The sequence below is a fragment of the Octodon degus genome, unplaced genomic scaffold (assembly GCF_000260255.1).
Source record: "Octodon degus isolate 3935 unplaced genomic scaffold, OctDeg1.0 scaffold00021, whole genome shotgun sequence".
Taxonomy (NCBI): Eukaryota; Metazoa; Chordata; class Mammalia; order Rodentia; family Octodontidae; genus Octodon; species Octodon degus.
The window spans coordinates 12,292,733-12,305,129 of NW_004524597.1; the positions used below are offsets into that span (position 1 = coordinate 12,292,733).

At 41.2% G+C, this 12,397-nt stretch overlaps 1 protein-coding gene across 1 annotated transcript in view; it reads right to left on the reverse strand.

The window, feature by feature from the left end:
- Ube2l3 (ubiquitin conjugating enzyme E2 L3) overlaps positions 1-12,397 on the reverse strand; it is a 74,829-nt gene continuing 62,432 nt past the window's right edge. Inside the window, exons 3-4 of the mRNA XM_004627963.2 lie at positions 11,579-11,765; positions 1-208 (exon numbers count right to left, since the gene is read on the reverse strand). Coding sequence (XP_004628020.1) covers positions 54-208; positions 11,579-11,765 — 342 coding nt within the window. The 3' untranslated portion in view covers positions 1-53. The remainder of the gene's footprint in view (positions 209-11,578; positions 11,766-12,397) is intronic.

Sequence of the window (12,397 nt, forward strand, 5' to 3'; positions counted from 1 at the left end):
ATGCACTGCGCGGGGTCTCTGCTCACACTTGCTGGAATCATTTGTGGCAGATTTTAGTCCACAGGTCGCTTTTCCCCATATTTCTTTGTAAACTCTTCAGCATTCTTACAGAATTTTTTACGGTCCTTAGAGTATTCTTCAGCTAGGTCAGCCCGGAGCGGGTGCTCAGGCTGGGGGTCATTCACCAGTGCTATGAGAGACTGGATTACTGCCAAGAGAAGGACAAGGCATTGGGATTAGAACAGAATCAGGGAGGACAAGAGGTAGACAATTTCAGAGACAAAATTCTTTGACTTCAATAGCGATTTATAGCCAATGTGCTTTTTAAAGACAAACTTGCTTTAATTTGAACTTGTTACCACCAGAACTCAGCCTTCCCTCCCCCCAATACTGTAACAGAAGAAAGTGATGGGTGACAAAGCCAACTTTACATCAGGTAACTGTTCAGGGTGATGCTCTGGCCTCTGGGAAGCCTTCATGACCCAACACCAGGGTGCTCTGGATACAGTAGGCACTGCACTAACAGCTGCTCACACTGAAGCACATACAGGATTACTTTCCCAGGTTAGCATTTAGGGGGTACGTGTCTGCCCTCACCCCGTGCTCAGCACTACACTCACTCAGTTTAGGACACTTCTAATCCAGGTGAGAAAGACGGGATGTGTGATGTGGGTGTGCCTGTCCACGTGCAATGAATCCAACCTAAAGGGCCCCAAGGAGCTCCTAAAGGTATGAGTAAGATTCACCGACGCACCTTGACTAGCCATTGGGAGGATGACAACCACAGCAGCAACAGACTATCAATGTCATGGCGGAAGTCACACATAGGCTCAGGGGTGCCGTGATGCTTCACATGGTGCAGGAAGTCCCAGACAAGCTGGAAGGTAATCCTTGGGGGTAAGGATGGCACAGGAGCACAGGACAGGAACAGGAATCAGCAGCAGGGTGCCACTTGCATCTCCTCAGAATAACCCCTAATCCTTGTCAGCACCCTCTAAGTGCTGTGATCTTTCCTACTACTGTTTCCAGCTCAAAGCTATCTCCTCTCTGGACCAATGCTAGATTCTTCTACTGGGGGCCTATGTTCTTTACCCAGCATTACAAGGAACACTGAAATGCTGGCACTGGCTGAACTGGGCATAGTATAGGCACAGCTAGTCACCAACACACACCAAGTTAAGGGTCTACCACAAGTACCACCTGCCTTTGGCATAGCTTATTAATGGTACCCAGTGAAGGAAGGCAAAAGACAGGAGGCTCCCATGAACATGGGGGACTCTAATGAGGCCTATGGCAAAGATGAATCAGGTTTGGCAAGACAGGTTCAGTGGGAAAGATGGGCAGCAGGGAACAATGGGGCCAAGGGTCTGGAAGGCTCTCTGCAGGCCACAAGAGCCTCTAATTTAATCTCCACACTCTCCAGAGCAAATACTGTTGCTTCCTGGTTTTCACTATAGTAGCACCTCTAGAGGAAGCGAGCCCTGTAAACATGTTTTTATTTCTTTATTTCAGGATTTATCCTTTGCAGATTTTATTCTTGTTTGACTGAACAAAAATGATAAAGCTGTTCTATTTTTGTATCCCCAAAACCAACCATTACTATCCCACTGTGCTATATATCCATACGTAGCCTATATTCTTGTTTAATATATTTCCTTAAATCACTTTTTGGAGGAGCAATGCTAGAGACAGAACCCACAGCATTGTGCATGCTAGGCAAGTGCTCTACCACTAAGCTACAACCATAGCTCTGTAATATTTAAGAGGCAAGGAAACATCAGTAACTCAAATGGAAAATCACCTTCATTTGTCATAAGCAGAAGGCATACATTAATAAACACTAAAAAATAACATAGGTCAAATGGTATAGCTCAGAGATAGAATGTTTGCTAGCACATGAGATCCTTGGTTCAATCCCTAGCATGGCAAAAAGCAAAAGTGAAATAAGTAGGGTGTGGTGGTACAAAGCACTTGTGAGACAGAGGAAGGAAGACTGTCACAAGTTCAAGGCCAGCCTGTACTATGTATGCAGATCCTCTCTCAAAAAAACAAAGCAAAAACAAAAGGTTAAGTACTTATGCTTCCTTCCCTTCCTATCCAAGCAGAGACATGACCATACTGGGGCACAGTCTCTTTCCTGGGGCATTTTCATGGCTTTCCCTAAAAACTCACCCTTGGCTTGCTGGCTGTGGTGTATTTCAGCACATGCCACTGACAGGTGAACATTACTGTTTTTTTAATTTCTTCTTTAATGCAGCACTGAAGATTGAAACTAGGGTCTATGCACTAAGCTACCTCAACTTTCTCATTTTGAGACAGGGTCTCTTAAGTCATTAAATTGCCCAAGTTGAGCTCAAACCTATGACTCTACTGTCTCAACTTACACAGTCCTAGACTAAAGGCATGTACCACCACCATGCTTGGTTTTGTTACTAATTGTATTTCGTATACCAGGAATTTGTCATCAACTATATTTTGTATAGCACTCAACCATCAAATTAACCCTTGTTTTTGTCTACCAAGGTATCTACTAGAAAGCAGGGTACACAGTCGTGCATGGTACACTGTTTCTGGAATCTGGGAAGTATGCAGGTAGGTAGCTCAGCATCACAGTGCCTGCTTGGTAAGCATGAGGCCCTAGTTTGATTCCTGGTACCAAAAATAAAAACCAAAACTTTCTGTGTTTCTTTTTATTCTTGTGCTTCTCCCCATACCCTCATAGTCACTAATTTGTATGGATTTGCCTCTTCTGATAATCTCATATACAACTGAACCTTGTTGTCTGCAGTAGTTATGTCCTAGAGACTTGCACGAACACTGAATTAACAACACTGGATCACAGTTCCTCTGCTCATAATATTTATCAGCTGATTAATATATAACCATATATATAAGATAGATAGATATAAATAGATAGACAGACCTTAAAAATGGGTGTGGTGGCATGCGCCTTTAGTCCCAGCTACTCAGCAGGTTCAGACAGGAGGATCATAAACTTGAGATCAGCCTGGGCAACTTAACAAGGTACTGTCTCAAAATTAAAATAGGCCGCTGTGTTTTTCCTTGCATGGCAGCCAACCTTTATACTGTAGGGCATACTTCTTTTTCTACTTTTACTTGGCTCAACTTGCCCTGCAGTGTCTGTTGCTTTTCCTACCTTTAAAAAATCTTTGCTACGGTTTTTTAATTAATTAATTATTGATACAGGGTCTCGATACACAGTTTGGACTTGAAGTGACCCTCCTGCTTCAGCCTCCAAGCACTGGGATTAGAGGTGTGCGCCACTATAGCATGTGGTACCAGGGATTGAACTCAGGTCCTTGTGCTTGCCAGGCAGTTGTAGATTACTGAGCTATATTCCCTGCCCATGCCACTATTTAAAAAAGAAAGAAAAAGAAAAAAGAAAAAAAAAAAAAGATGGATGGAAGGAAGCCTTGCTTAATATACAACACTGAATCATTTATCATTTATCCACAGTAGTATAAATCATGCCAGAATAAAGTTTAGCTAATACATGTGATTTCTCCATAAGACATAACAGTCTTCTTGTACTCAGGAACACTAGACAGCACTTTAGCATTACATTTGAGGAGGTTTGTTTTTTTTTTTTTTAAACTATACTTGAGATCAAATCCAGGGGTATTCTACCACTAAGCTGTATCTTCAGTCTTACTATTTAGAAACAGCTGCTCACTAAATTGCCCAATTGGGAATATGAACTTGTGATCCTCTTGCCTCAACCTTCCAAAGATTTGGGATTACAGGTTATGCATCTCTACACCTGGCTGGCTATTCCCCCACCCCCACCCCCCAGCTGGCTATTTTCAAAGTCAAATCACAAAATGAAAAGCACAAAATGCAGCACTGCACAGGCTACATGCTTAGATATGAGAGCTGAAATACAAAACTATAGAATGTCAAACTGTTCATTCAAATTGGGTGAATCAAATTTTTCACTGCTCTGTACATGTCTGTGATTGGTTGTAAAAGCATTACATTGATTTAGGGGTCAAAAAACTATTAGTAAGTAGATGAAACCACAAAATCTGAGTAAGGCTCAACTACAAATAGAATCACAGAAAATGTCATTTGGGACTATTAAATTTAACATAATATTTCAAGTTTTGGGGCAATTATGGCAGCACATGCCTGTAATTCCAGCCCTAGGGAAGATGATAGGAAGATCATCATGAGTTTGAAGGCAGTTTAGGTTACATAGTTTAAAGCCAGAGAGAGACTCTATCTAAAAATTAAAAACGTATGTACTTAGGCAGATGCAGGGACCAGGATTCAATCCCCAGTGTGTCGTGCCAGCCCCACTGCCAGGGCACGCAGAGATGGCGAATGAGATATTGAGATTGGGTATGGCAGCCAGGCCTGCCTGTAATCCCAGCGCTTGGGAGGCTGAAAACAGGAGGATCACTACAAGTCTGATCTGTGTAGAGAGATCCTGTAGAACCTGTACTAAATACATTAAAAAAAAAAAAATCTTCCTTTTCATAGCTGAACTACGTTCCACTGGGTCACCTGTGTAGTAGCTGCATTAACCCTTGATGGCTGGGATATGCCAGCTTGTACTGTTCCTGTGTATGGTATCTAGTGTTAGCTGGGCACCTCATCCTTGTTGCAGCCTCTTTTTTTTTTCCATGAGGCTAGGATGCACAACTTCAGAGCACTGTATGAGTATACCACATTCAGTTTATCCATTTATCAAGCCATGAACATTTATAGATAAAGCTTCCATGAACATTTGTGTACAAGTATTTGTATGGACACAAACTTTCATTTCTCTCAGGTACATATGTATGATCACAGGAGTATTTTTTTTTTTTTTTTTCAGTTTACTATCTTCTTCAATATGCTGAATTTCTTTTCTTTTTCTTTTTTTTTTTTTTGGTGGAACCAGGGATTGAACTCAGACCCTTGCGCTTGCCACGCAAGCATTTATTCTACTGAACCATCTCCCTGGCCCCTTTTATGCTGAATTTCAGTATCATATTCTAAGTACATTTAACTCGACTGTTGACAATTTTAAATGTATTTGGTTGTTACAGGGTCTTACTACACAGCTTAGACTCATAGTGATCCTGTTTTTCAGCCTCCCTAGTACTGGGATTACAGGCATATGCCACTATGCCTACACTCTGAGGCATGGTGTGTGGTGTCAGGGATCGAACTGCAGTCCCTGCACTTGCCTAAGTAGGCACTTTAATATACTGAGCTATCCCATCAGCCCTATTGTTGACAATCTTAACGTTTCTAATTCTTTGTGTCTAATACAAATAACTATTTCAGAATTTTGCAGATAGGGTAACCCTGAACTGGAAATGTAGCTGGTCTAAAGATCAATGAGGGCTGGTGAGATAGCTCAGCAGACTAAGTGCCTGCTTTGGCAAGTGCAAGAACCAGGGTTCGATCCCTGGACCCACATGCCATGCCAGCTCCACCCCTGAGACAAGCTAAACTGGCTACAAAGTCCGGGCCTATAATCTCTGGCACTAGGGAGGCTGAAAACAGGAGGATCACTACAAATCTGATCTACGTAGTGAAACCGAGTCTGATCTACATAGTGAGACCCTGTACTAAAATACATTAAAAATAAATAAATGAAAAGACATGAAAGGATGGTGGTAGTTGAACAGCAGTTAGAAAATAGGTTCACATAGCAGCACAATTTGATAGCCAAATCTTGGAAACAACCAAGATGCCCGTCACATGTGGAATAGTTGAAAAGATGTGGTACTTTTATATAACGGAGTATTAGCTATAAAGAATGGTAAACTTGAATCTTCATATTTAAGTGGATGCCACTTGAAGATATAAGTGAAATAAACCAGACCCACATCTGTAAATATCATATTGTCTCTCTAGTATAAGAACTTAAAAGTAGAATTACATATAGAAAGTTACAACACAAATAAAAGGACAGTGAGAACCTGAGGACTGGACAATGAGTGTGCAAGGAAAAAAGCTAGAAAACATGACGGGGCAAAGCCATACATTTGCACGCACGAGATGGGTGGGGCAGTGATCCTGGGGTACATCAGCAGGTTTTTGAGACTAGTGGTTGGCTGGTGAGACTCTCACCCTGACTAACTGTATATGCTGGTGCCTGTGAACCAGGTGGCTGCACTGAGGATGGCGATGTGTAATAGAGGGGTCACACTTGGAGTGCCTGCCATCCTGGTCTTCTAAATATGTACTTTTTGTCATGTCATACCATTTATCGCCATAATGTCTCTCAAGAAAAGGCTTTTTTTTTTTTTTTTTTTTTAAAAAGGTAATAATTTGGGGGAAAAGAAAACGACCAGAATAAGAAAAAAAAAAAAGAGTAAGAAAAAAAATGTCACAGGTCTGTCCTGTTACAATTCTGTATATGGTTAGATTTCTAAATTTCTTTGTAAAAAATATGTAAATGCTTATTTCTTTTATAAAATTATTTTTCCTTCATATTCTGTAAGGACTTTAAGTTCAACATATCAATATTTGATGGAAAATACCTGTTCCATAATATGCCAAAGATGTTTGATATTTAGACAGAGTAAACCAAAATGCATATATTGCAGAGTAATAATAAGCTTCTCTTCTGGAGGGTTAACAACCTAAGTTAGCAGATCAAAATTGGAGAAAAGGAAGGGCTGCAAGGACAGTCAACATTTTAGCCCTAGTCTTTCAAGGTCAGTGAAGACTCGGGACACAGGAGAACCTGTATTTTAACATCATGTAACTCAATTGTGCTCCAAATTTTCTGATCAAGGAGATTATGGAGCCATAGAGGAATGTGATCGATTAGGTATAGTGTGCCTGGGGAAAGTCACATGGAGAGAAAAAACATCCTCTCAGGCTTTCACAGAGAGCAAATTGGTCAAGCAACGGCCGTGACTCAACCTCATGGCTGACACTGACAAAGGATCTACAAAGTGCGATACAGGGCTACAGGATAAATCCTGAAGGTACTTGACTGACCTTATCAGATACAAAAGTTACATTTCTTGTTATATAGGTCTTGCTTTATCTTGGTGTTAACCATCCAGCAGAAAAGTATAAAAACAAGGTATATAAAGTAAAGCCAGGGGCTGGTGAGATGGCTCAGTGGTCTAAAGCACCTACTTAGAACAAGCTAAGCTAAGCAAAGCACAGGGACTGCGGTTCAATCCCCCAGCACCACATGCCAGCCAGCCCCGCCCCCTGGTGGGCTGAGTTGGCCACACACACACACAAAATAAATAAATAATTAAAAAAAATAAAAATAAAGCCATATTAATACAATGAACTGTAAAAGGCTCAAGTCAATAACCTCTTAATTTTTTATTTTTTAAAATTATTCATTTATTTATTTATGTGTGTGTGTGTGTGTGTGTGTGTGTGTGTGTGTGTGTGTGTGTGTGTGGCCAGCTCAGCCCACCAGGGGGCGGGGCTGGCTGGCATGTGGTGCTGGGGGATTGAACCGTGGTCCCTGTGCTTTGCTAAGCTTGTTCTGAGTAGGTGCTTTAGACAACTGAGCCATCTCACCAGCCCCTCAAGTCAATAACTTCTGAGGATAACCCACTAATATTATAGACTGCTGGACAGTTTTGGACTGTTTAGCTGAATTCAAACACCTACAGTATTTAGATGCCAATAGAATATCCACCTCTGACAAGACTAAAAAAAAAAGGCGGGGGGAATACAAAGAAAAGATCATTTTGTATTCACACATACAAAATAGGATAGATATACAGCTACTTTTGCTTAATTCAATGAAAAGAAAGAGGTGTACTAATAGTGTTTGGACAGGATATCCTGTCTGCTTCTTATACTATGAATAACCACTAAGAAGGTAACAATGTACAATGTACTGATTATCGAAACTGTCCTATTAATCAGCTTTGAAACTGTCTTATTCACATATGTTTCTCAATAAAATAAAAAGAAAATAGATTCACAAAAACAGGGACATTGAACATACAAAGATAGGGAAAGTGAGAGTGTTGCAGGCAGCTAAGTTAGAAATATTATAGGCAGTCAGACAGGGCATTTATAGACATTTATAGGCCCTCGAAGGAGATAACAAAGATGAGATACCTTACAACTTTAAGAGGGACGGATGCTCCTGCTGTGGGCCAGACCTAGAGACCAAAGGTCAAACAAATGCTTACCTCCCTAAAGATTAGCATCCGGGATTATCACCCTGAAGAAGTAAGGAAAAATCACTGATCCGATTACTGCCGGTTGGTTACTAGACAAAGTCCTGTTCTATATTCGTGCCCACTTGCTAGGTAACTCATTTCCTCATTTGGTCCTGGACTTAATTTTACCTGAGCAATGGTGCTTGTAATCTCATTGGTTGACCATAGTTTTGCCCCACCTCATGCCCATCTAGGTGAGTTCCCATGTTCTCCACCTTAGACTCGCATGGTTTTACACTATTAAAGTCCCTGGAAGAGAGAGCTTCCTTGGACCACCCACTCAGGGCCCCCCTCCTGTCCCTCTCTTGGACAGGAGCTTTTTTCCCCCCAATAAATACATTCTGTTCATAACCTCCATTTGTTCCTAAAATTCATTCTTCGGTCTGAGAGAACACGAACTCATCCCAGGTACCTTTCAGGTTGGGAGTTTCATTTTCCCCCGCTATATCAACAGCAACAATGGTACGCCCAGGAGCCACCTTCTGGGACAAGTGGGCCCAGGTAGGCCTGGAAATCCATTGAGGAAATGTATCATCACTCAGATGCTCGCTCTGCCTCTGTAAACAACTTCCTTGTACTGCACAGCCCTCTTCTTGTTTATTTTTTTTTTTTTATATTTTAGGGAAGGGTCTACAGGGTATTCAGGGTCTCACTACTAGATGAGACTTGTAGTGATCCTCCTGTTTACAGTCTCCCAAGAGCTGGGATTATAGGCATACGCCACCACACCCAGTCTCAACTGCTGTCTCAGCATGCCCTGGGGGCGGGGCCAGCACAGCAGGCCAGGGGATCAAACCCTGGGTCCCTATGCATGCTTGCAGGTGCTTTAATCCACTGAGCAATTTAGTTGGCCCTTGCGTGGCCCTCTTCTTAGCTGCCAAAAAGTCTACCTCCTCTCTCTAGTGTGGACTTGCCTGACCAACAGAATCCAGAAGATGTGACACAGTTACCAGTTCTGCATCTGAGCCATAAATGGTCTGGAAGTTTCTTCTTTCACCTTCATGTTGTGAAGAGGCACAATTTGGCTCATGGACAAAAAGAGGGCACAAGAAGAAATGAGGTGCCCAGCTAACAATACGTGCCATACATGTGGACAATATGAACTGGTACATCCCAACCCTTGAGGAGTGGCTAGATTAATGCAGATATTGAACAGTAATAAACTGTTATTACTTTGAGCTGGTTTTTTGTTTATAGTATTGGAGACTAAGTTACATTTCACAGCATTTTTATTTTTTTGAGACATGAATTTGCTAAATTGTTAACTTGCTCATGTTGGCTGGAACCTGCAATCCTCTTGCCTCAGCCCAACATTACCAGCCTAGTGTACCAACAGGCCAGCTAGTCACTAAGTTTGCTTACTTATCTGCACTGCTGATAATGAAACCCAGAGCTCTGTACAACTGGGCAAGTGTTCTCTATTACTGAGCTATACTCCCAAGAAATCGACTCATTTTTAAGGATATTTATAATGCCCTAAAAGATTACAGAAACTTAAAGACTGTGACATGAAGTGCTAGGGGTAATTTTTTTTTTTTTTTTTTTTTTTTTGAGACAAGATCATGCTTTGTAGTCAGACTGGCCTTCAACTTTACTACACAGTCTAAGCTAAACTGTAAGTCACAGTGATCATCCTGTCTCAGCCTGCCAAATGCTGGGATTACAGTTGTGCACTACCACACCTGGCTTGCATTCCTGATATATATGAGGACAGGATCAAGGACTGCTACAAAGTATTTATAAAGTAATTTTCTAGAAAGAAATCTTAAATTGTACCAAATCACAAAATAGTAATCGTGGAGATCATTGTGCCTAGAACCTATACCAAAATTTTTACCTTTAATAATCTGAAATAAAGCATGTTTCAAAAGAGAAAGAAGACCTTCCTTGCTTGTGTGTGTGCACGCACATGCGCATAGGACAGCCGCAACTTGAAAAAGTGAAAGACATGGGCCACACACTTAGATCTGAAGCTAAAATAGGAACAATATTGGGGCCAGGGATATAGCTCAGTGGCTCAACACCTGCCTGGAAAGCTCAAGGTTCTGAGTTTGATTGCTAGTATCAAGGAAAAGGAGAAAAAAAAAAAAAAGGAATAATATTGCATGATGGCCTTCTTAGGCAGCCAGGTCCTACAAGAGATGGCAAAGTGCTTGTATCCATCTCCTATGAGGTTCTCTTGCCCTGGCTTCCACACCTTCAGAGAAGACCTTGGACTCAACTATCACCAGAGTGAGAGCTGCATGGCCTTCCTGGGCAGCCTTGCCTGGAAGGACTTTTCCTGCCAAGCATGATGGTTGAACATGAGAGTTTTTGTAGTAAAAACTGGCCTTGAACTCACCTATACAGCCCAGGCTCATCTTTTTGCCTCAGCTTGCCAAGTGTAGGGATCCACAGACATGTAGCACTATACCTGGTTGATTTATTTTATTATTATTATTATTATTATATTATTTGTGTGTGTGAGAGAGAGAGAAAGAAAGGATTTCAACTTCTAGGGTTTCCTACCTTAGCTAACTGAAAAACTGTACCTATAGCTTTGTCAATATCAGTTTCATTCATTCTCTGTAATTTAAACAGACCTTATATTGATTATTACTTATTAGAAGGCCTCCTAAAATATGAGGTTAAGATGTCAAAACAAAGTCTGGAATAAAAACTAGGTACAACCTACAAGACAGTCTTGCTACTTCCATGAGGTAAGAGGGAGGGCAATCGTAATACTAAATCAAATGCTGTCCCCAAAGGCTGGGTGTGTTGGTACATGCCTATAATCCCAGCACTCAGGAGACTGAGGCACGAGGATCACTGAGTTTAGGACCAGCCTGAGCTACAAAGTGAGCTCAAGGCCAGCCTGAACTGCACAGTGAGACCCTGTCTCAAAAAGACACACAAAAAAAACTTTCCCCAGTAAAACATACATTTGTGTGTTCATCCAGACACATGGACACACACATTATAGCCAATTCCAGGGAGTTGTAGGTCCACTATAACCAACTACGTGTTTTATCCGAGAATGCAGTTCAAGCCTGACTTTGTTCCTTCCTTGAAAATCAGCCACAGTGAGCCTGGAAGAACCTCACAAACTTACTTTTTTCTTTCAAGTCTAAGTTCAGGTGCCAAGTGCTGTGGGAGCCCACCTTAAGTACCACTTCCCCTTTGAGGCAGCCCAGTAATACTTCACCACTCCTAAGGGCCAGTGCCCCCACATGTGCAAACTTCTGAGCCTGTCTCTGTCTTACTGGGCTGTAAACCACCAAGGGAGGGTCTCTTTGGTACCTGCACTAGTCAATATTTCAGATGAGATTCATCATCCCTACAGGATGGTGGGACCTCAGCAGTACTTCTGGGTGAACCTGAGGTAGTAAGGTAGGATTTCTCTTCTCTACACTGACTAAGGAGTGACTTACCTTGGTCGGTCTTGGTCGCTGGCTTCCAGTTCTCAGCACTAATTACCGGCAGGCAAACTTGCCCTTTTTCATCAATGTTTGGGTGATAGATCTTTGTTTTAAATGTGATCTTCGGTGGTTTGAATGGATACTCTGCTGGGAAGTTGATTTCAATTCTAAAGGCCCCCTTATCATATGGAGGGTTGTCCTGGAAGAAATGAGGGAAGAAAATGAACACAATGTCTTTCACACATCGGCAAACAAGATAGATATTCTTTAAAAAAAAAAAAAAAAAAAAAAAGAGACAAGACTTGTCTGATTGTTCATAGGAAAGATTATAAATTTATTTCAAGTAGTACATCAAGTGGAGACCTGTCTCCTATAGGGCAACCCAACAATCAGCCAGTATTTCCTAGAGCAAGACATGAGTTAAACACTGGTGGGATCTGCTATATTGAGTTCTATATGAACTTGGAATTACTGGCAATAATAAAGGGTTGAGAAAAATAAAAAATAAAAAAAAAAAATAAAGGGTTGAGGAGGGTGATTTTATTAATAGTGTTATGTGGAAAATATGACTAGGAGAACACAAAAAATCCCTTAGTTTAAGTCAAATAAAAAACCACTTGAACGTCAAAAATCTAACACTTATAGTAATTCTTTATGCCAAAGAAAAATTTTAAAGCCAACTAAGATCATATTCTAATTAGTCTGAGCCCTTCTTCTTAGGGACCACTATATATTATAAAACAAAAACTTTGAAAAAAAATTATCTTTTACCTTACAATAAGTTGACAAAGCTGGGGCAACCGAAACAGACCCTAGTATGTCATAGTGAAA